Source organism: Leucopleurus acutus, assembly GCF_964270905.1.
Source record: "Leucopleurus acutus genome assembly, chromosome: 2".
NCBI classification, from domain to species: Eukaryota; Metazoa; Chordata; class Mammalia; order Artiodactyla; family Delphinidae; genus Leucopleurus; species Leucopleurus acutus.
In genome coordinates, this window is record NC_139143.1 from 86,657,964 (window position 1) to 86,680,797 (window position 22,834).

Below are 22,834 nucleotides of genomic sequence, written 5' to 3' on the forward strand. Positions count from 1 at the left end.
GACTCACTCCTACACACGCTGACCGCCAGCTCCTGGAGACTTCCAACCTGCCGGCCTGAGGGGCTAGGCCCACTGCCGGGGGCGGGGTAATACCTCCCGGGGAGGGCCAGCGGCGCGCAGCATTTGTGGGAGTTGTAGTTCTTGCAACTCAGAGCCTCCGGATAGGAGTCACCGCGGGACTCGTTTTCCCGTGCTCCTCTGCGCGGGTCCGCTTGGGGCAGGTCCCCGGGTGGGTGAGAAAGTGGGTGGGAGCTTGCTTATAAAAAGGTGGAGTCGAGTGATCTGTGTTAATGGAGTCACTGCCGCCCAGGAGCTCTGGGCAGGTTCCTGTCCCGTCAAGAGTGCTGGAGGCCGAACTTGGAATCCAAGTTTAAGGTTCCCTAGAGGACGAAGGATAAGGAGCTGAGCTCCCCGCTCCCCCTCCCAGTCTGCGGCGGGAGAGGCCAACCCCGACCCTGGTTAAAACTCCCGGGGAGTCATCGCTGCTCCCACCTCCGCTTCTTCCCCCACGCTCCCACTCGGGTTCCCCTTCACAGCTGGGAGTCGCAGCGGTCGCAGCTTGGGCGGGTGGATGTGCTCGCCCACCGGTTCCCGGGAACTTGGGGGCGGCTGCTGAGCCCCGTCGATCGCGCAGGACTTGTATTCGCTTTCTGCACCCTCACCCCGGAGAGGAGCCGAGGGGTTTCCCCCATGATCTCGCGGATCTTCAGGGTGCGCATGTGGGCCCCTGTCGGCGTCCTGACCTCGCTGGCGTACTGCCTCCACCAGCGGCGGGGGGCTGACGACCAGAATTCCGTCGACCGAAGCCTGCTGGAGCTGAAAATGGTGCAAGTCGTGTTTCGACACGGCGCGCGGAGCCCTCTCAAGGCGCTTCCGCGGGAGGAGCAGGTGAGAGTTCGGCGGGGCTGGTGGGGCGAGGACTGTGTGGCCAACCAGTGGCGGGCCGGGCTCTTCGCCCCAACACACACCACCTTTGGAATTTTACGCTCACGGAGCGGGGGTTCGGGCTGGGTCCAGACAAAGGGAAAACAGTTTGAGCAAAGGTGCTGGCCTGGTGCCCGCCCCTGACCCCCCAAGACCCCTCGAACTCTCGGATTGTAGGACAGACCGGAAACTTCCAGTTACGCCCCCCGATGGCTGTGACGAAGCACAGCTAGAAGTAGTAGTGTGCTTCCCATGGTGCGTATAAATCTCCTAGGATCTTGTTAAAATGCAGATTATGATTCCGCCGACGTGGGGTAGGGCCTGAGATTCTGCATTTCTAATAAATATTTGTGGGAACTTGAGTACAAGGGTGTAGTGCATCTATGTGTGACCATTTTGGCGGTTGTCAAAGAGTTGCAGGGACCTTTGTGCCAGGAACCACCCTAACTGGGATCGCAGTGGATAACAGAGGTTAATACCTTTGGGAACAGAATTTACTGCAGCTTTCTCTCAGGATCTGCTGGCTACCATTTGAGATCCTGAAGATTTTTTTGGTAATAAGTGCTGTATCTTGGAGCTCTCCTTTTTTATTTTGGGTTCCTAAACCTATTGTGGAAGGAATCTGAGGTAGGAAAAATAATTTTTAATTGTTCAGTCTTGTGGCTTATGTCTTAAAATCTACCTGGTTTTGGTCAGGATAATTATGATTAAAGTACAAGTAGTCAGTTTTGAAAATGATTACCCTTTCTGGATTTGATTCTTGGGGAGAGCCAGTAAAGATCTCTGGCCTTTCATAGCAGGCAGGCCTGTGATTAAAGAACTGTCTTCCTAGTGAAGATAAATAGGAAACCTGAAATCCCCAGGCACCCAGGTGTCAAACTTAACCTGTGGGGTGCTTTTGCGTTGTTGGTTCTCCAGGTTGATGTTGGAGCAGGTTCAACAGGATGTCCAAATCTGATACTAGACATACTCATGGTGATAGCTGCTTTTAAGAAACCCTCAAGGTTGTACAACTCACATTGTACAACTGAAAACCCAGTTTTTAAAGCTGGCCACACATGAAATCAAACCTCTAAAGCACTTCCCACAGAAATGAATAAATTTTGTCAGGCATTTAATTCTATTATCAGATTTCTAGTTAGCCTTTCTAATCCACATTCTATCTGGTGCCTGAATTCCATTCCTTTCCTTCTCTTTCTTTCTTTCCTTTTTTGTATACTTTGACCTTTTTTTCAGTCTCTTACTTTGCCTTTTTATATTAGGTCACTAAATTTTCCTTATAGTTTTGTACATAGCCCATCTCTTGTGTACTCTCCTTTCTTCGCCATTTATTCTCGGTACAGAAAGGCTGTATGGAAAATAACATACAAGAATAGAAGACAAAGTTATCAGTGGTGGCAGTGAATAAAAGTCTGAATGTCTAGGCCTGGACCTCCTACAGACAGTATATGTGCTCCCTAAAGGACCCAGAAAAAGATTTAGATTCTCCTGAGCCAGTGCATGTGCGATGGGTATCTTCTGCCTTTATGCTGGAAGCGGCAGTTGTAGCTCAGGTAGACTGCCAGCTTCATTCAATTTCTGTCTTTGTAGCCACAAAATATAGAGAATCTGAGTCCTCGGTGTTATTTTGCAATTAGATAAGGCACATTACCTCTTTTGCCTGCTCACATTCTCTAGACTTTAGGCAGGTGCACTGGACGTCTTTGGTTATCTTGTATAAAGTCTTGTGCATAAAAGCGAGGGGTAGAACCAGCTCTTGTTCAACTTAGGCTATGAGCAACTATCATCAGCCTCCTGTAACTTGTTTCTGGATATTCTCTCTCAGGTTTTTTTTTTTTCAAGCTCCAATTTAATAGAGGTTGTTATTGGGATTTTCTAATCTTTGTGGTTCTGCTATTAATTATAGTCAGAAAGAACTTTGACAACATTCTAAAACTAAAATTGCCTTTGGTAGATATTTCCAGACTTCTGACTAGTTTACAGATAAACTTATGTGACAAGTCAATCCATTCAGTTATCTCACAAATCCTCAGAAAATATCATTGTTTAAAACTAGTTGTTTTATTGAGTTGTTTTCTTATGGCTTGAATGGCTGATGAATTAACCTATCTTCCTAAAAGTTGTATCTGTGCTCTGGAAATAAAACTCTGGAACTTGATTGTCCATTTCTTCTGGTTGTTAGATTAGATCCAGGTACGCTTTCAAAAGATAAATTTGGCCCTACTTTTGGATTTCCCTCAGCGCCTCTCTATATGATGGCAAAACAGCCCCCAACCCAGGAAGATTCCTCAGTTTTTATAAAATAAAGTCCGACCCATTCCAGCTCCACTGTTCATGAAGACATTTGGGTCCATATTTATTTGATAGTGTAAATGAGCTAGGAAGGATAATGTCGGTATCAGTGTTGATTAATACTTATTCAAAACTCAACTAAGAGCAGCCGTTTTCAGGAAGCATTACACAAAGGATGTCCCAGTCAATCCATTCATTCCTGTGCAGTGGTGGTTCTTAACCTTGGTGGGACCTTAGACTCAACTGGGGAGCTTTAGAAAATACTGATGCCTAGGTCTGTCTCCCAGAGATTCTGATTTCATTGACCCAGAGCATCCAGATATGATAAAAACTCCTCTGGTGAAGCCTTAGAGTCATCTGGACTGGGTAGCATTTAAAAAACAGAGGCCCCATCCCCAGGAGATCTGGATGTCATTAGCCCAGGAGGGGGCTCAGGCATCAGTAACTTTAAAACAATTTCCCAGTGATACTACGGTGCAGTGTGCAAGGTTTCAAATCATTAGTTTATTCTAAAATCTACACCTGCAAGTTCTTGTTTACTTTTACGTAGATTGTTTTTCTTTTACCTGAATGTAGCATATCGATCCCAGTGTAGTACCGTCTTCACGGAAATGTCCTTTGGTGAGATGCTATCATTCTGTGTCGAGGGAACAATGAGAAACAATCCCACAAAACTCATTGCTGCGACTACTGAAAAGATGTTCATTATATCCTCTTTATGAGGACCCTTGGGAGGAATTTGTCTGTTAGCATGAGAAATGGTGTGCTTCTCCTGAACAGTTGCCTTGCTTTTATCTTTAAGCTTGTCTAGCTGATCAAGTTTCTCCTTGTACATAAAAGCCAGAAAGCTTAGTGCTGACTCTTTTGGCCCACCTACAGTAAGTATATGGATCTTCATAGCATGTATTTTTTTGAGAAACTCTATTACTCTATCCATATTTTTGGGCCCTATATACTCATTTGCTTTTGTCTTTCTTGTCTACCTTGAACTGCTTATCTTACTATATTTTAGGTATTGCTACCACTTACTTTAAGTTAATTCTTGAAAATGGAGTATAAATAAATAAAATTATAAAGTTAGTCTTTGCCACTAACTCCGAAGCTGAGAAGCAGGCACGAGAATGAGAGTGTGTATGTGGGATGGACACCAGGTATGGAGTTCATGTATCCTCCATCCTTGAAAATTTGAAAATGTGTACTCTAGGCTTGACATCACCTAGACCTCAGGAGTCATCTCCTAGGAAAACCAGAGATCCTCTCTTGGTGAATGCACCTAACAGGAGGAGGTTTCGTAGTGTGGCCGAACGGGCCCTGTGGACCTGGTACCAGGACCTGTGCTTAGACACTGGGCTTACAAGGATGGATAATTCAATCTCAGCTGTAAAAGAGAGAAGAGTTTACAATGTGATGAAGGGGAGAGACAAAACAGATTCCAATTATAGGAATATGCGGGGAGTGCTGGGAACTCAAAGGAGGTGTCTGAAACTTCAATCGTACAAACCTGAACTCAGTTTGTCAGCTGTTCTTCTGTCTTGGCCTTAGTTTTAGTCAAGGAGTTCCTCCATTGCCCTTTACCACCTTAGGCACCCAGACTCAAAGTCAAAGTCATTTTCTCTTTATTCTTTCTTGTTTACCTACCAGTATAGCCTCCAAATAAAGCTTTTATCTACTCACTTGCCAGGTTTGACTCAAAAGTCTTGAATCCACCCCTTCTATTCCTGCTGCCTTAGATGAGGCCTTAGGCTCTCACCAGCTCTATGGCAGACGTCTTGAAATTGGCTTTTCTGCGTTGAGTCTTTCCGTTTCAATTGTGATCTATACTGATGGCTTTCAAACTATTCTATGGACCCTGCTGGCGAAGGGGATGCTGAGTGGCTAGGGTTCTGAGTTCCCACTCCCACTTAAACTAGAGGAACTCCAGTTTTTGCCTTTAAATATACAAATCTAACTCAACCTGATACTTGCTAATTTAAAAGTTTGAAAACCACTCCCACGTTCAGGCAAACCAAGCCACTTCTTTCCTCTATATATTCTTCCCCATCTCTGCTTTGCTCAAGCTTCCTACCTATTCTTAGAATTCTGAATACCACCCTCTCTTCTTACCTACCTCTTACTCTCACGTCCTGGTCTCTGCTTGTCTAAATCCTATTCATTTCAAATACCATTCCTTCCATGAAACTTTTCCTGAATCCTCAGCCAGAAGAGAAGGTCTGTCTTGCCTTTGAACTCCTATGGCCTTCCTCTGGTTTCTTGTAGCACATAGTTTCTATTTTAGTTCTGCTATCATTTACATACATAGCTTGCTGTCTCTACTAACCGGAAAATCCAAAAAAGGCAGGGTCATGTTATCTCAATCTTGGTATCTTCCACAGGATCTAGCAAATCGTTGAAGCTATTTCCCACCCCCCCCCTTGGCCGCGCAGCTTGTGGGATCTTAGTTCCCCAACCGGGGATGGAACCTGTGCCCCCTGCAATGGAAGTGCAGAGTCCTAACCACTGGACTGCCAGGGAATTCCCTGTTGGAGCTGTTAATTATGCCTACTGTGTGCCAGGCCCTTTGTTGGACATCCAAATTACAGAGGTCCATAGATGACACAGGCTCTGCTCTCAGGAGCTAAGTCTACTGAGCAGGACAGACTAGTAAAGGGACTTGTCTAATACAGTTTGGTAAAGGCTACCGAAAAGATCCACTGAGGCTGCTGTGAGAGCACAGGGCCAAGGTCACAGCTTCTGGGAACATTTAAGGTGTTTTGTGGAATGAACAGAAGTCTTTCCAGACGAAAGGGAAAAGAAAATTCCAGGTAGAAGGAACATGAGATTGAAAGGCCAGGAGGTGTGGGGATGGTGTTCTAGGAAACAGAGTTGTGTGGCTAGAGAAGAAGTGTGTAGGGCAGGGAAGAATTGGTGAAGAGAGAGAGGCAGGGGCCATCATGCAGCCATGAGCCCTTGAAGGGTTTTATGAAGGGAAGTTATAGTATTAGAACTTTGAAAGGAGGAGCAGTGATTAAAAGATTGTAGGAAGAAGGTCTCGGCTCTGAACACCCAGTCTTCTGATATCAGTTGCTGTAGCACCAGCAGGGGAAGAGGCTCAGGTGTTTGGAGACCGGGTGCAGGTGAGGCTGAGACAATGCCTTTTGGAAGAATGGACCTGGGACTCCCAGTAGCCGTCTCCTGGGATATTTCTGGGAGGCACCAAGATAAATACAATGCTGTGTGACATCGTAGGTTTTCAAAAGTTAGTCTTAAAACAAAATGAAGCAGTAAGAAATTGAGTTATATATTGTAAGTGCTGTAGGAATTCAGATAAGAAGACAACCACTGAAAGCTGGAGCAGTCACAGCTGGGGAGGTAAGGCTTGAGCTGTCAATGAACCTTGGAGAGAAGCTGGATGGACAGAGACGGACAGGAGTCCCTCCGAGCAAGGGAAGCAAAGCTGAAAGCAGATGTAGAGGAAGCAGTGGGTGTGGTCTGGCCTGGGTAGGGGAAGAGAGAGGCGTAGTGGCAGTATAGCTGGGGACAGAGGCTGGGCCAAAAGTCCTGAAAGGCAGACGCTTCTCTCTTGGAACATTAGGAAAAAACTATTGATATGATGAGAGTGGCCTAGCGAGATGAATCGGGTGGTTATGTATATATGGTTTGGGGGGTGGGAGGGAGAGAGCCTGTCACAGGACTTTGCCTGAGGCAATAAGGTTTTATACTCTAATAATAAGATAAAAGAAGGACCAGTGGGAGTAACATTTTTTCTAGCCAGTGATCCACGGGGTTTGGGGTGGGGATGGGGGAGCAGCGGGGCGAGTCAGAGGTTTGAGTCTTGGTACCTGGGAGGATTGGGGTAGCCTTGAGAATCATAGTCAGTTGGGAAGAGGGGCTGGCATATGGGATTAGAAGAAAAGACTTTTGTTTTTAAAATTGAAGGCATCACATCGGACTCAGTGCGTGTAAGAATTTTATGGGAAGTTGGCAGTTGGAGCTGTGAGGCCTATGACTACTTGTTATGTTTCGAAAATCAGTACAGTTGGGGCAGGAGCCAGACTGCAAGGAAAAAAGGAAGATGGTGAAGAAGTGAAGGTTTCTTAGAGGGCAGCTACTTATTTGAGAAGTTGGATGAAAGGAAGGGAAATACGTAGTAGTTACCAGAGTCCTTAAGGAGGGGCCATAAAAGCCTGCAGGTGGATTTCTTAAAAATTCTTAAGTATACGGTCACTGAGATTATATCATATTCATTCACTTATTCCGTCATTAGTTCATTCATTCATTCGCCACGGCACTCTGGCTGCTTCTCCCCTTTACTTCAGTCTGGGCTTAGTGCCAGAGCAACACCTTAACACTGAGTACTAGTGTAGCAATAACAGGACTTGGGCTGAGGACGCTTGGAATAATAAATCGCAGTCTTTTCTTCCCTTGATTGGAGCTGGAGTTAAAGTTTCTTTCCTTCCTTCCCATAGGAAGGTTGCTTGTCTAGTGTCAGTGTGATTCTAGCTATGTGCTGCTGGATATTAATGCTCTAAGTTTCAAGAAGCTTTTAAACAATGTGTTGTTTTTTGTGGTCACAACAGGTAGAGTGGAAACCCCAGCTACTAGAGGTCCCACCCCAAACTCGGTTTGATTACACAGTCACCAATCTAGCTGGTGGCCCGAAACCACATTCTCCTTTCGACTCTCAGTACCACGAGACCACGCTGAAGGTGAGCGATGCTTCCCTGCTCTGGGAAACCCCCTGCAGAGCTGTGATGGTTTGCTCTGGCCTGAGGTTAGCAGGCCACCAGATGTTTTCATTCTCCTCTCCTTCCTCCCCCACCTCAGGGGGGCATGTTTGCTGGACAGCTGACCAAGGTGGGCATGCAGCAGATGTTTGCCCTGGGAGAGAGGCTGAGGAAGAACTACGTGGAGGACATCCCCTTTCTTTCGCCAACCTTCAACCCACTGGAGGTCTTGTGAGTCACTTGAAAAAGGGATGTTGCACCCAGTGTAAGGTCCTGAGCATGAGAAAACCTGCCCTGATGCCCCAGGTGGTTCCCACTCTCATCCAAGGTAGTCTGGGGGGCTGCGAGGGCGATCTGGCTGTGACATCTGTCATCTCATTGATCGCCAGGGTTTGATTCTGCTGATCTGGCTGGCTAGGCGGGTGTCCCCTTCCTCTCGCACCTCTCCATGTGTGTCCCTCCCGAAGCTGCACGCTTGGTCGAAGAGGACGACCTTCCCCGATAGAGGAGGACCATTCTCCCGGTCAAGGGTATACGAGAAGCTGCTGTCCCCTGTTAGAACATCCAAGGTAGTCTGGGAGCAGTTACCCTAGTACAGTAGGATTCAGTGAACAAGTGGTCACCGGAGGTCACATTCATTGGCCTTCAGGTCCCTTGGGCAGCCATCCCACAGAGAGATAAAGGATACTTCCCTGCCCTATAGCTCCCCTTATGTAGTCTTGAAAGCCTCCCAGCTGCTCTGTGGAATAAGGTGGAGTGTACATATGAATCTTCCTTTTATGAGTTAATCTACCTTTTTGGTTTTTTCCCCAGCATTCGTTCCACTAACATATATCGGAATCTGGAGTCTACCCGGTGTTTGCTGGCTGGGCTTTTCCAATGTCAGAAAGAAGGTTTGAGTTTGGGCTCTACGAGTCAGCCCCTGTCCCTGAGGAGCCTCTTCTTCTCACTTCCAAAGCCCCGCTCTCTCTTTCTTGGTATCTGTCCCCTTGGTCTCTCTCCTCCTGCTCAGGTAGCTTCCATGGTGTACCTACTCCTCTGGCAGGCCCCCCCCTGTCTGGCCTGCTGCTGCCCTTGTCAGCCTGACCTGCACACCTGCAGCAATGCGTCAGCTGCTCTGATGCGCCTCTGACTCCTGACTTCTCCTCTCAAGCGTCTACACAAGCTGCATGAGGCAGCCCCAGCCAGGTCTCGTGAACAGTCCTGGGGCCTTTTTGTTTAGTAGAGACGCTGCTGAAAAGGAAGGAGGGCAGGAGGGACACTCTTCTGGGACCTGGGTCTGCTGCTACTGCCCTGGTCTTGGTGATAATCCCCAGCGTGCCCCAGATGGTATTAACAGTACTCCGTACCGCCTTTCCTAGTTAAGAAAAGCTGTCGAGTTTGGGTTTTGACCTGTTCAGCCAGTGAATGAGCACAGCTAGTGATTCTCAACCTTTTCACCACCAAGAACTACATTTAGTATTTTCCTTTATGGATCTCATGTGTTGAGGCCCTTTGACTATCAAATGAAGCCATATCTTGTCATTTGTAATTGATTGAAATTTACATTTAACTGCTGGTCTGAGTTTCAGATCATCATGACCTCACCAATATTAAAATACTAAAACGATGCCATAAGGCAGAGGTTCTTGTTATTTTTCTTTAGCTTCTGTAGCAGTATCTCAAATAGAGATAAAATTTCCATCAGGCTTTTACAAAATTTGTAAAATTACAGAACCTCCCGGCCAAAGGAGGCTGGCCTTGCCCCCAGCTGGCTTGGGGACTGCTGCTAGTTCTGGCTGAACACAAACAGCGAGCCTAAGTAACATAAAGCAAACAGGATGGGCTGCTCCTTACCTCTTGGGAGCCCCTGAGTTTAGGAATAATCCATAGTGCCTGGCCTTCTGAAAGCTGTTCACTTGCTCAGCTTCTAAAAGGCAAATGTCCTCTCCTCAGAACCACCTAAAGTGTAACTGAGGTAGGAAAGGGGTTTCTTGGTGCAGGGAAGGAAGTGGTATCATCACCAGCCTCTGGTGTGGCTGCCTGGGTAGCCGCTCCCTGCACTGGACCCAGACATCCTCACAGTCCAGTTTGACTCCTGTCACAGCTACTTCCATGCCTTGGCCAGCATCAAGGGATTCGAATAGACCTGAGAACCCCACAAGGTGCTACCATTGGTGGAAGTGGTGCAACTTTGGGATATTGTTTCAAGAGTAAAATCCTAGAGAAGGCCCAGAGGGTTTTGAGTAAACTACAGAGAATCAGGCTGGTGGGGGGAAGCTGGAAGGTGTTGGTCTGCACCGTTTGGTCTTTCATTCATTCAATGCGTATCTGAGTGCCAACTCAAATGTGCCTTATTTATCATAAACTGTAGGTCCATTATCCAGACACTAATGTCAGGTACCAGGTAGGAATTATCATGTGTTAATTAGAGGTTTAAATCATAGTTACTATTATTCTCACATTTAAAGGACTTACTATACATCAAATATTGTTCTAAGAGCTTTGAGGATATTAACTTGTTTAATTCTTGTGATAACCCTGTGAGGCAGGTAACATTATCCCCATTTTACAGATAAGAGAACTAAGGCACAGAGAGGCTAAATGACTCTCTGAGGAACACAAAGCTGGTAAATGGAGGAGCTGGGATTTAAACGCTGGCAGTCTGGCTTCACAATCCATACCCTTCCCTCTTGTGCTCTCCTGCTTCTCAGAAAACATGTATATCTGGAGAGGGCCTCTGATCATTTGGTCTATTCTTTTTTACAACGTTTCCTGCGGAACCCCAGGATTCTTCAGAGGGGTCAGAAACTACAGAAAAGGAGGGGGTTGGGGCATGCAGGTAGACTATACTTTGGACCCCTACCTTGAAGCCATCAGCACCTTTTCTTTTATTACCTTATCTAATAGTGGGAGAAAGAAGCTTCCACTGCTTTAGAAACAATTGAAAATTGCTGATACTAGTCTCATCCCTTCAATTTACACATGAGCCCCAGAGAAGGGAAGTGACTTCCCAGGGCCATCCTACTGGTTAGTTATAGATTCAGGCCTAAACTCATGACTTTCAGTCTGATTTCCTTTTTCTGTCCAGACCAACAAAGTGTGTCTGAATACTGGTATTCTACTCAAGTCACCATAGGCTACTGTTAAATACTGAGGTTTGGGCTATCAATAATTTGTTCGGAAATAATAGCTCTTTGGGGTTTAGATTCACCTAATCACTCCATGGATTGACCTCAGTGAATTCCAAAAAGCTTCTCTGCCATCAGAGAAGGTGAGGCTTGAGCTGGGTAGAACAGGGCGCTACCACAGCCCATTGCCATCTCTGGCACAGAGCAAAGCATGGGAAGGTGCTAGAGCACTTTTCTTGGCCGTTGTTGGACGGGACAAGGGTACTCGTGAGCTCTGAACAGGAGCAGGCTGCTGTGAGGCCTGTAAGAAACACTGTAGTCTAGTCTTTGGTTCCTGGTAGTTCATCTGGAAGCCTGGGTTTTCTTTTGGGCGAGGCCATGGGGTCTGAGAGAATTTGTGACCCTGTGGCCACCCTTCTCAGATTGTCATGTCAGTCACCATATTGGCCTATAGGATCGGACTTTGGGAAGCAAGAATGTCACCTAGTTCTGATAAAGTGAGGGAGGACGCATTCTCTATTAGAATCCCCAGGTACTGGTGGTACCTCGAGGCGACGTCTTTTGGACTGGGTCATGGACGTGCCAGTCTGATCGGCACCTGTACCTGCTCTCGGCTATAGGTGGCCCAGCAGGAGAGGTTGTGCTGGACAAAGCAAGGCTGCTGCTTCTTTCTCCATTGCTCAGACCGCAGCAGAGCTCCTGTTGGCAAGGCCAGGGCATGTTGAAGGCATTCACTGTCCTGAAGGGGATGATCTGCCTCTGGGAGCAGCTCCGTCTGTATAGACAGAGAGAAGAAGAAGGGGGTGGAGCTGCTGGGAAGAACAAGCTGAAGCCTCTTCCCACCTGTGCTTCCCACATTCCTTCCAGGACCCATCATCATCCACACTGATGAAGCAAGCTCTGAAGTCTTGTACCCCAACTACCAAAACTGCCAGAGGCTCCGGGAAAGAACCAGGTAACTGCCCCTGATTCTTGCTCACCAGGGGTGAACAGGCAGCGTTTTACCACCTTAGCTGGCAGGCGCTCCCTGAACTGAGGGCCTGCCCAGGCTGGCCGTGCTGGTGGATAAGGAATGAAAGAGATTGCATTAAGCTCAGGTCTGCCATCAACTGTCCAGGAAGTGAGGCAGCTCTTACTCACAGTGACAGGCTAATAGTGAAGGTACAGGATGCCTGGGGAGAGCCACACGCTGGGCTGGATAGATGGTGTATACAGTCGTGCGTGGGGCTTTGCCGTTTGCCAGGCATTATCCTCTCTTCAATCGTTCAATGCTCTCAGATGGGGCAGATGAAGAACCTTACAGAAAAGATGATTAAATAAAGATGAGTAAGTCAGTCATCAAATTGCAAATCCAGATGGACGAGCAGAAGAAGACACAGCTTCCCCTTTTCTCACCAGCGCTCTGCCGTGTAGGATAGACTGGTTTGGGCTGATGGCACTTGGCCGTCTTCAGGTATTTCTGGTCTGCACTGAAACTATGTAGTATGTGTTCCCCAGAAGAAGGAGAATGCTGTTTTCAAGCAGACCTGGCCATGCTTGCATTGTTTTTGATAATGCTAGAGTGGGATTTGGAAAATCCAGGTTATTATTCTAGTCCTGGTACATACTAACTTCCTTTTACAAGTCATTTGACCTCATAGAGTCTTAGTTTATTCATCTATACCATGGCAATAATACTAGCTAACCCCAGTGAGTCATCGTTGAAGGTTAAATGAGATCCCAAATGAAGAATGAGATACACTTTGTCAACTGTTAATCACTATACAGTATGATGAAATATAAGGAGTAACTTTTTATTTTTTGGCAGAGGCCGGAGGCAGGCTGCTTCTTTGCAGCCAGGGATCTCAGAGGATTTGAAGAAGGTGAAGGAAGGGATGGGCATCGCCAGTAGCGATGGAGTGGACTTCCTCATCCTCCTGGACAACATGGCTGCTGAGCAGGTGGGCTGGCTGTCCTCCTCGGGCCCTGGGGGTGGGGGACCCTGGGGGAGGCTTGGTGGGCTGCCTCCTGAGTTAGAACTGGGTGGAGAGCTCCTGGCTTGGAGGCGGCTGTGATAGGACTTGCAGACAGAATGGACGTGGGAACTGAGGGATAGGGAACAATCAAGGAGGACCCCTTACTGGGTTGGGAGCCCAGACATTTAACTCTCAACCAGAGTTTCTTAAAGCACATTCACCAGAATGCTCATGATGTGAGTGTGTATTACGTGGGCAGGCAGGGGTGGGGTGGGTGATGGTAGGGAGAGATTATTGTCTAAAAATTTTGGAATCCCTCTTTAATGTATCACTTTTTGGAGAGTCTGTACACACGTCAGCATATTAAAGAATCTGAGAAGCCTGTAGTAAAGAAAGTTGGTTCATCCTTAAGTCTGTTTTTCTCAAACTTGTTTAGCCATAGAATCTTTTTTATCTAATAAATACTGAAGACCACACAATAGGAAATGCTGTCCTAGATTCAAAAGTCGGAAACCCGGGCTTTCCTGGTGGCGCAGTGGTTGAGAGGCCGCCTGCTGATGCAGGGGACACGGGTTCGTGCCCCGGTCCGGGAAGATCCCACATGCCGCGGAGCGCCTGGGCCCGTGAGCCATGGCCTCTGAGCCTGTGCGTCCGGAGCCTGTGCTCTGCAACGGGAGAGGCCGCAGCAGTGAGAGGCCCGTGTACCACAAAAAAAAAAAAAAAAAAAGTCGGACACCCAAAAGCAGTATAGCCTGGATCTTCCTTCCTTCTCTTGTGAAGTTGATGGTGTGCCCTGAAGGCAGAAATGCACCTTGTGCTTATGTGTAAAATAGGTTTAAGTTTAATAAGCAAGAGTTTGCATATATAACATATTTATATGGCATACCTTTTAGAAATCATCTTGGGGAAAATGAAGGCCAAGTAGAAATTTATGAATTCCTTGCCTTGTATTCTATTCAATGTTTTGTTTTTTTTTTTTTTAGCTTAAGAAAATACAAATTTTTTTTACTTTGGGGTAGATGAGGAGTATCAGAAAAAGGAAAAACAATTTTTTTTCCTGGGCCTTTAGATCTCGAGGAATAGCTTCCGACAGGCCTTGGGGACATAGATTTTTGAGCTGTTAAGGCTCTCCCTAGGAGAAAACAGGCCCCTAGGGCTCCATGGAAGCTGATTGGCTGCCAGGCTCAGTGGATGAGAAGCATTTCTTTCAAAAACTGTACCTTGGACCTTTCAGGTGCACAGCCTCCCGAGCTGCCCCACGCTGAAGAGGTTTGCATGGATGATTGAGCAGAGAGCAGTGGACACAGCCTTGTACATCCTGCAAAGGGAAGACAGGTAAGGAGCCTCTTCAGCTGCTGGCATAAAGTCACGCTTGGTCATACCTCCCAGTGTGTGGGGAAGGGGACTCATCAGGCCTGCTCACACTTGTTAGCTGGCGTCTCTGTGTGCAGAGGCCGAGATCACCCCATTCTCCTGGCCTTCTGAATGGACTCGGCCCTAGGTCCTTACATTTCCAGAGCTGGGACTAGTGACCTAGTGCTTCCATTCACTGTTACACAGACCCGGGAGCCACCACTCGACTGGATTTCTCTTAATCACTGACCTTTTTCCTTTGCTTTAAGTTTCAAAAGATTGGGGTGGCGGGGATGCTGAAGGAAGAATCATTACTGCTACTTTATTCATCACATTACAATTTACAAAGCACCTTCCTGTTCTCGCTGTGAGGTGGGTGTCATTATCCCTGACAAGTCCAAGTCCTCGCTTTAGAGATGGAGAAACTGGACCTGAGAGATGTGGGCTACCTTGCCCAGGCTCAGCTAGCAAGTGGCAGAGGCGGGACTTGAACCCAGATCTTCTGACCGCCAGTCCTGTGTTTTCTCTGTTTTACTGGTACTTAGGGCTCTGTTTTTAGAAGACATATTTCCTGACTGCCAGAATGGGGAATGCCTCTCTTACCAAATTTCAAAAAACACCTTTCTGTGATTGGTTCAAAGCATTCAGCTTGTCCTCAGAATAGGTGACTTGGTAGAGAGGGGAGATGGGAAGTAGAGGAACAGTCCTGGGGAAGATGAGTGGGAGGAAAAAGCAGCTAACATTTCAAGAATTTGCTTGGTTTTGCATAAGCATAGGAGCCTCTGCCTGCTTTTCTCCCACGCAGAGTCAGTGTGTCCACTTTGCACTTGCCTCGGGCATCTGGAAGGCTCCAGTCACGCCACTCAGCTTGCTGCCACTCCCTGTGACTTGTCTCCTTCCCTCATCTTTTCCTGAAGTGGCCCCACTGGACCTAAATTGTCACTCACTGCCTTCCCCTCCACCAACACATACATACATATTTAGTAAATATAGCTTTGCGGCCCGTGTATTGTCCGTTGCATCCGCTCATCTCAGCCCGTGTAGCGTGAAAGCAGCCATAGATCATACGCAAACAAATGGGCACAACTGTGTTCCAATAAAACTCTCTTTACAAAAACAGGCAGGTGGGTTGGATTTGGCCCATGGCCATAGTTTGCTTTCTCCTGGTAAAGCGTTTCACACAAGACCTGATCCATTCTCCTTTCCGTTAGCCCTGGTTTCATAAAACTGATGTTTCTTCAAGGGCAAATGGTTACAACTTCACAGTGCCATCCAACTTGGCTTGGCCTGCACACATTCCTCTGGAAAGCGTATTTGCATACTCCTCAGCTATTGCTTCAACTTTCCTTGATTTATAAAGGTGGCCATTTACCCAGTCACCATGAGTAAAGATTGGTCTAAGCCAATCATGGCAACCCCGTTTCCTTTTGTCAGTGATTGGGTTCTGGGAATTCTGGGAGAGGTTTTTTTTTCCTCTTTGATAAAAAGTGTGAGGCACCCAAACCAAGCCTTTTTGCTACTTACTAGCCCCCATCTTTCAGCTTTATTTGCTACTGTGAGAAGACATGCTTTGAGTAGAGGTACCACCTTGTGATCATGAGGTTGACAGTCCTGAGAATGAAAGTGGTGGACCCACAGCGCCAAGCCTGGGAGCACTAGTGTTGAACTTCTTGTTAAATAAACAAGAAAAGTCCTTATGGTCTAAATTCCAAAGAAGTGTAGGAAGTGTAGTTTAGGCAGTTCCTTTGGATGACTTTTCTAAGGGCCTTCTGGAATTCATTACACCGTGTCCTTCCCAGTTTTGTTCTTCACACCGTGAAGACCTGGTTCTCCATGACTTATCCTGTCTCAGCTGTGTTCTTACCAGGTCTATATCCTGCTGCTGTTATTGTTGGCAATCTTTGCGCACAGAGAGCCCTCAGACTTGTGGCAGCGCTGTTTTTCTCCTTACCGCCTGTCACTGTCCCTCATGCATCCCTTGTCTTTTCTCAGCTCTGTCTCATTGGGCTCATGAGGTTCAAGGGGGCAGAACTAGCCTGCATCCCTTGTGTGCCAGGTGCCCGCTGGGTACTTAAATATTGTTTACTCGCCATAGGGAAAGCCTTCAGATGGCAGTGGGCCAATTCCTCCACATTCTGGAAAGCAACCTGCTGAAAGTCGTGGACCCTGCCACCCCGCCTGGCAAGACCAGGTACCTGGCCCAGCAGCTCAGCTTGGTGTGGCTGGGGGCAGTGGGGGTGGGGGTGGGGGCGGGGTGGTGTCTGGCTGCAGGGAGAGAACCCAGGTTCTGGGAGGGCAAGAACGAGGCTGTCAGTGACTGAAAGTAGATGTTTAAGAGGCCACGTGTCCCAGAGACATTCACAACATTTCTACCTTTCTTCCTGCCACACCTGTCCTACCATGTTCGGAAATTTTATTTTAGTAAAAAAGAACCCTAAATTTATTTTTCCTTTTTTTTTTTTTTTTAACTAATTGAACATGTGTCCAATGGAGTAGCTAATTAGGACATCACACTGATTTGGTATTATAATAGCTCCAAACACTGATAATTGCTTAATAGATTGTTTGAACAACTTCATTGAGTATGCAGGAAGGTAGGATTTCTACTGGGCATTTAAAAATGTTGGAAGTGGCTTGTGAACATCCACTGCCACTTTTGAGTGCCTGGAACCCCAGGTTAGGGACCATGGATTTGGAATGCTGTGTGTCCTGGGCACTTGCTAAGCAAAGTGTGGTCTGCAGATAAACAGCTTCACTGTCCCCTGGGGTTGTTAGAGTTTCTGGCCCCAGCCTGACCCCCTGAATCAGAATCTGCATTTTAACAAGACACCCAGGTGGTTTGTAAGCGCCCTAATATTGGAGAAGGACTGTTGTAGACTGCCTTCTTGAGAGAAAGAATTGTACGTAGTTAGAAATGCGCGATGAGTGTGGGAAAGGTAGGGGACAGTGAGTTGAAATAGGAACATTCAGGAACTTTGGGCCTAGATTTATAATAGCAAATCATGTGAATGACCTTCCCTGTCCTTCACAGACCTGCAATGACAATATATTTCTTCCTGACCTTTGCCACCTTGCCCCGCCTTAGCCTTGTGTCTGTAGAGTACTGTAGGGTCCAATGCTAGCCTTCTAGGTTGAGGGTCAACAAATAAAATCCTCAGTGTTTCCCAAGAGACAGATACAGGGTTCAGGGAGATATAGATTAAAAGGCAACTTTATTACTGATTAAAGCCCATTTAGAGAATGTATTGAGGGCCAAACAGGCATATTAATGAAATGGACTTAATTCCCCCAAACTGCAGGCTTCCCCGACAAGGAGAGCTTGCTCTGCTAAACTCATCACACAGCTGAGAGTAGGAAGAACATTTGCTGTAGGCAGGCGGGTCCCGAAGAGAAGAGAGAGGTAGAGCTGTGCCACACATGCCCAGTTTCTTCTTCAAAACTCACCGGGGGAGGAGTAGGTGGTTGGTCGGGCCCGAGGAGGCCAGGAGAGCTACTCCAGTGGGGATCCCTCCTCATGAAGACAAGGGGCATGCGGATGAGGGTCCTCCCCACGATCTACTTCAAAGGAGTTTTTTAGTAGGCTCAGCTGATTAGTAGATGTCACCGGTGTCCTCACTCGCGAAGGCAGCAGTGTCCTGGCCTCCAGAGTCCTAAGGTAAAGAATTAATTGTGAAGAACTGTTTTCTTCTTGCAGAAAGCTGTACCTCTATGCAGCTCACGACGTGACCCTCATGCCTCTCTTAATGGCCCTGGGGATTTTTGACCACAAGTGGCCCCCGTTTGCTGTGGACCTGACCATGGAACTCTACCAGCACCGGGAGTCTAAGGAGTGGTTTGTGCAGCTCTATTACCGCGGGGAGGTAAGAGCTCTGGGGTGGGGTTGGGAGGTGGCTGGGCGACCCCACCCGCCCGGTTTAGCACCAGGTCTCCCTCCTCGGGCCCAGGGAGTCTCCACTGGCACCTGAGCTCTCAAGGCTGTGGCCCCGGGTTAAGGCAGAACTGGGCATATAGTGGCAGGCTGGGACTTGGGCCTTATCCCTTATCTTCTAAGAATAGGGCCACCCTTCTCTTCTCCTGAGTGTCTCTGCCAGGATGTAACACCCTGACTGCGAGGCCTGCTTTGAACATTAATGATGGTGTCTCTGGGAGGCGATGTTTACGGTCAGTACGCTTGGTGCCTCGGCTGCTTCAGCAGGTTGCTGTCCAGGGCAGGGGCGAGAGCACTCCCCACGGCTTAGCCTTTAGCCTTTAGCCTTCCCAGCTCACGAGTAAACATGAGTGTGTTTTCCCAGTCAATTCAACCAACCGTTCTTGAGGGACTTTCACAAGCAGGGCATAGTGCTCTTCATCTGGAAGTTGACCAGTTAATGGGACCTTCCTGGCTGTTATATGTGTGTATACACACACCATTGGGTCAAAGCCTTTCAGAACTCTGGGCACAGCTGAAAACAGCCAGACAGGGTCCTCAGTGCCCCTGCTGAGTTCTGTCTCTCCCACAGGAGCAGGTGCCGAAAGGTTGCCCTGACCGGCTGTGTCCGCTGGACAAGTTCTTGAACACCATGTCAATTTATACCTTGAGCCCAGAAAAATACCACACACTCTGCTCTGAAGCCCAAGTGATGGGACTTGGAAATAGAGAGTGAGTGATTTGTACAAGTAGGATGTGTTGATTTTTTGAATAAAATGCCTTTATACAATGCCTCCAGCTGTTGTGTTTGGGAAAGGCAGGAACAAGGGTTAAGGTACTTTAACATGAGGGAAGGGTATTTCCCTCCTGTAGGTATATTAGGGTCTCTTCTTGAAAGGAAAAGGCATGTAATGTTGAGACCAGAATGATGTATCCTCTTTTGTGGCTTGATTTCCATGGCCAGAAGCAGCTGCCTGTGACATAGGCTGGGGACATCATGACCCTGTAGAATTGAGTGTGGGTTTGGACTTCAGTTCTTTTTTCTTATCTTCATTTCACAAACATATATTGAGCACCTACTAAGCAGTGATCATTATAAAGGTGAAAGGTTACTGCCCTCAAGTTGTTTCAGTCCAGTAGGAGAGGCAGATAAGTAAATCAGTGATGACAATACAGTATATTTCATTCTGTGATAAGGTACATCAGGGTCTACTTGGGTACAGAGAAGACACCCCCAGCCCCAGTTGGCAGGGGCTGGGGGGAGCAGTTAAACGCTTCTTGGGAAGTTCTGTCCTGATCTGAATAGAGAAAATGAGGGAGTAGGAGTTAACCAGGTAAGCAAGAAGGAAGTGGTGTTATGTAAAAGGCAGGCTTGAAGGTCAGGGCACGTTGCTGGGCAATGAGGTGCAGCCCTGCTGTGGGGACCTGGCAGGAAGGGCACTGGCTTCTGGTGGCTGGAGCTCCAGGAGAGTGGATGAGGGCTCGCTTGGCGGGTCGGGACCACTCTCAGCATAAGTCCTCCACCTTGACCTGGGTCCCCAAGGTTACCTGGTGATCCCCCTCTTTCCTTATCAATTTTCTCGTTCTTCCCCAGAATCTATTTCAAACTTTCTGTGATCTCAAGCCACCAACACCTTTACTTCTCAGAGAAAATAGCAAGCACAAAACCCCCTCTGCTTCCTATCTTTATGTTGTTGACTCCCAGATCTACTGCTCTAGCTCAAGTTTTCTCTCCCGAGCTTCAGACACTTATGTCCACTTGGATGTCCCACAGACACAAAATTTTCCCTCTCTCCTCCTAGATCTGCTCTTCCTACAGCCTTCCCTATTTGAATGGAAGACGCCTCCACCATCCACTCAGTTACTAAACCAGAAATCTCTCCTTGTCTCCTTCCTCTCACACTTTTCTATGTCTAATCAGTTAAGTTCTATCAGTCCTACCTGTTTATTTCTTGAATATACGCCTATCTTTTTTCCTCAATCTTCAATATCCCCTCACCCTACTAATTGCTCTATTTCTTATTTCACTAAGAAAGTAAAAGCAATCGGAAGAGAACTTCCATATCCATCACGCCACCCCCAACCTGCCAACCCAGCTGCATTGGTGCCTATAAGGCCCTCCTTCCTGTTACTAAGAACGAACCATCCCTACTCCTATCCAAGGCCAACCCTCCAGCTTTGCAGTAATTCCTACAATTATTTCTTTCCCTATTGTTAATTTTCTCTTCCTACCAGTTATTCCCATTAGCTTACACATATGCTCTAAAATCTGTCTTAAAAAGTTTTCCCACATCTTTGAACTACTATGCTCTTTTCTTCTTCCCTTTGTAGCAAAACTGCTCAAAAGAGTTGTTCATACTTGCCGTCTCTGATGCTTCCCTTCCCCTTCTCTCTTGAACCAACTGTGATTTGGCATTCACCCCTCCCACTCCACGGAAACAGCTTTGGCAACATCATCAGTGACCTCTGGGTGCTAAATCCGTGGCCAGTTTTCAGTCTTCGTACTCAGCTTCTCATCGGCACTCTTGGAATATTTTCTTCATTTGGCTTCCTTGACAAATACCCTCTTGGTTTTCCTCATTTCTCAAATTCTCAGTTTTTGCTGAATCTACCTTTTAAAAATCTCTAAGCGTTGGAGTATCTCGAGGCTTAGTCCTTGGACCTTTTCTCCTACACTTACCCCCCTAGGTGATCTCAAGCAGTTCCACAATTTAAAATATTATTTACATAATGTCTCCTAAATTCATACCTTCAACCTGGACCTTTCCCCTGAATTCTGGTTCCATTTCCAGCTGTCTACTCAACATCTCTGCGTGGATATTTAAGCTAATTAATATGTATTGAACTTCCCATTGTCCATGCTAAACTCTCAGTTCTCATGCCTCTTCGACTTCTCCCACACGCTTCCCCATTGAGGTAAGTGGCATCACCATTAACCCAGCCGGTTGGGCCAAGAACTTTGGAGTTACCCTTAACTCCTCTCTTTTTCTCCTGTACTACATCTAATCCGTCAGTAAATCCTACTGCACCTCTCTTCAAACTTTATCCAGAATTGACCACTTCTCGAGACTTCCATTGCTACTATTTTCATCCCAGCATCACCTCTCACCTGGATTATTGCAAAGTCTCCTGTTTCTGCCCTTTCCCTCTCTGCTAATTTATCCTCAACACAGGTGTTGCTTTTAAAATATGAGTCAGATCATGTCACTCTTCTGCTCAAAATTCTCCCCGGGCTTCCCATCTCAAAGCGAGAGCCAGTCATAATGGTCGTCAAGGCTTTTATGTGACTTCTCTCCTACCTGTCTCTTCTTACTTTACGCCGGCTGCACTAGCCGCCTTACCGTTCTCGTCTGCCAAGGACCCCCAAGTCGTGTCCTCACCTCAAGCTCTTTGCACAAGTTCTTCCCCTCTCTGCAGTGCTCTCCTAGACATGGGCATGGCTAGCGCCCTTTCTTCATTCAGATCTCAGCTCACTGTCATCTCAGGGAGGCCCTTCGCTGTTGTCCTACATAAGATATTTCAGATCCACCCCCTCACTCTACCTCCAGCCTAGTTACACTCTATCACCTTGTGTTATGGGTGGAATTACGTCCCTTCAAAATTCACATTTTGGAGTCCTAACCCGCAGTACCTCAAATGTGACTATATTTGGAATAGAGCCTTTAAAGAGGTAGTTAAGGTAAAAAGAGGTCATATGGGCTTCCCTGGTGGCGCAGTGGTTAAGAATCTGCCTGCCAATGCAGGGGACATGGGTTCGAGCCCTGGTCCAGGAAGATCCCACATGCCGTGAAGCAGCTTAGCCCATGCACCACAACAACTGAGCCTGCACTCTAGAGCCTGTGCAGCACAACTACTGAGCCCACGCATCACAACTACTGAAGCCCGCGCACCTAGAGCCCGTGCTCCACAACAAGAGAAGCCACCGCAATGAGAAGCCCGCGTACCGCAACGAAGAGTAGCCCCCACTCACTGCAACTAGTGAAAGCCCGCGCACAGCAGCAAAGACCCAGTGCAGCCAAAAATAAATAAATAAAGTAATTAATTAACTTTTAAAAACCATATTTCTCAACTTAAAAAGAAAAAAAGAGGTCATATGGGTGGGCCCTAATCCAATATGACTGGGTAAAGAAGAGAACATTAGGACTCTGACACAGAAGGAAGACCATGTGAAGACACAGGGAGAAGATGGGCATCTGTAAGCTGAGGAGAGAGGCCTTACAGAAACCAACCCTGCTGACACCATGATCTTGGACTTCCAGCCTCCAGAACTGTGAGGAAATACATTTCTGTTGTTTAAGCTACCTGATCTGTAATATTCTGTTACAGTAGCCCAAGCAAATCCAGGATCCACCTTGTCCTGTCTGTTTTCCCCTGTGGTATTTCTCAGTGCTTGATATTACACATCTGTGTATTTATTTATCTCCCTGATGAGAATGTAAACTCCACGAAGGCAGACTTTACCTTGTTCACCGATGTGTCCCCAGCACTGAGAATAATGCCTGGCATGCACTAGTGCTCACACATTTGTTGAGTGAGCGAGCACCTCTGACACTGCTCTCCTGGGCCCATAATCACCCTCCCAGGTTACTC

At 47.1% G+C, this 22,834-nt stretch overlaps 1 protein-coding gene across 2 annotated transcripts; it reads left to right on the plus strand.

The window, feature by feature from the left end:
* The first annotated feature begins 282 nt into the window (after window positions 1–282).
* On the plus strand, window positions 283–19,029 carry ACP6 (acid phosphatase 6, lysophosphatidic). 2 transcript variants are annotated; one of them, XM_082861666.1, is made up of 10 exons: window positions 283–888; window positions 7,773–7,901; window positions 8,020–8,150; window positions 8,733–8,812; window positions 11,897–11,984; window positions 12,837–12,969; window positions 14,219–14,319; window positions 16,433–16,528; window positions 18,032–18,197; window positions 18,837–19,029. In XM_082861666.1, exons 1-10 carry the CDS (start codon window positions 691–693, stop codon window positions 18,978–18,980), a joined length of 1,266 nt encoding a protein of 421 aa, XP_082717792.1. In that variant the 5' UTR covers window positions 283–690; the 3' UTR covers window positions 18,981–19,029. The 2 variants fall into 2 exon arrangements, with proteins under 2 accessions (XP_082717792.1, XP_082717793.1); XM_082861667.1 differs by having other exon boundaries at window positions 18,843–19,029.
* The last annotated feature ends 3,805 nt before the right edge of the window (window positions 19,030–22,834 follow it).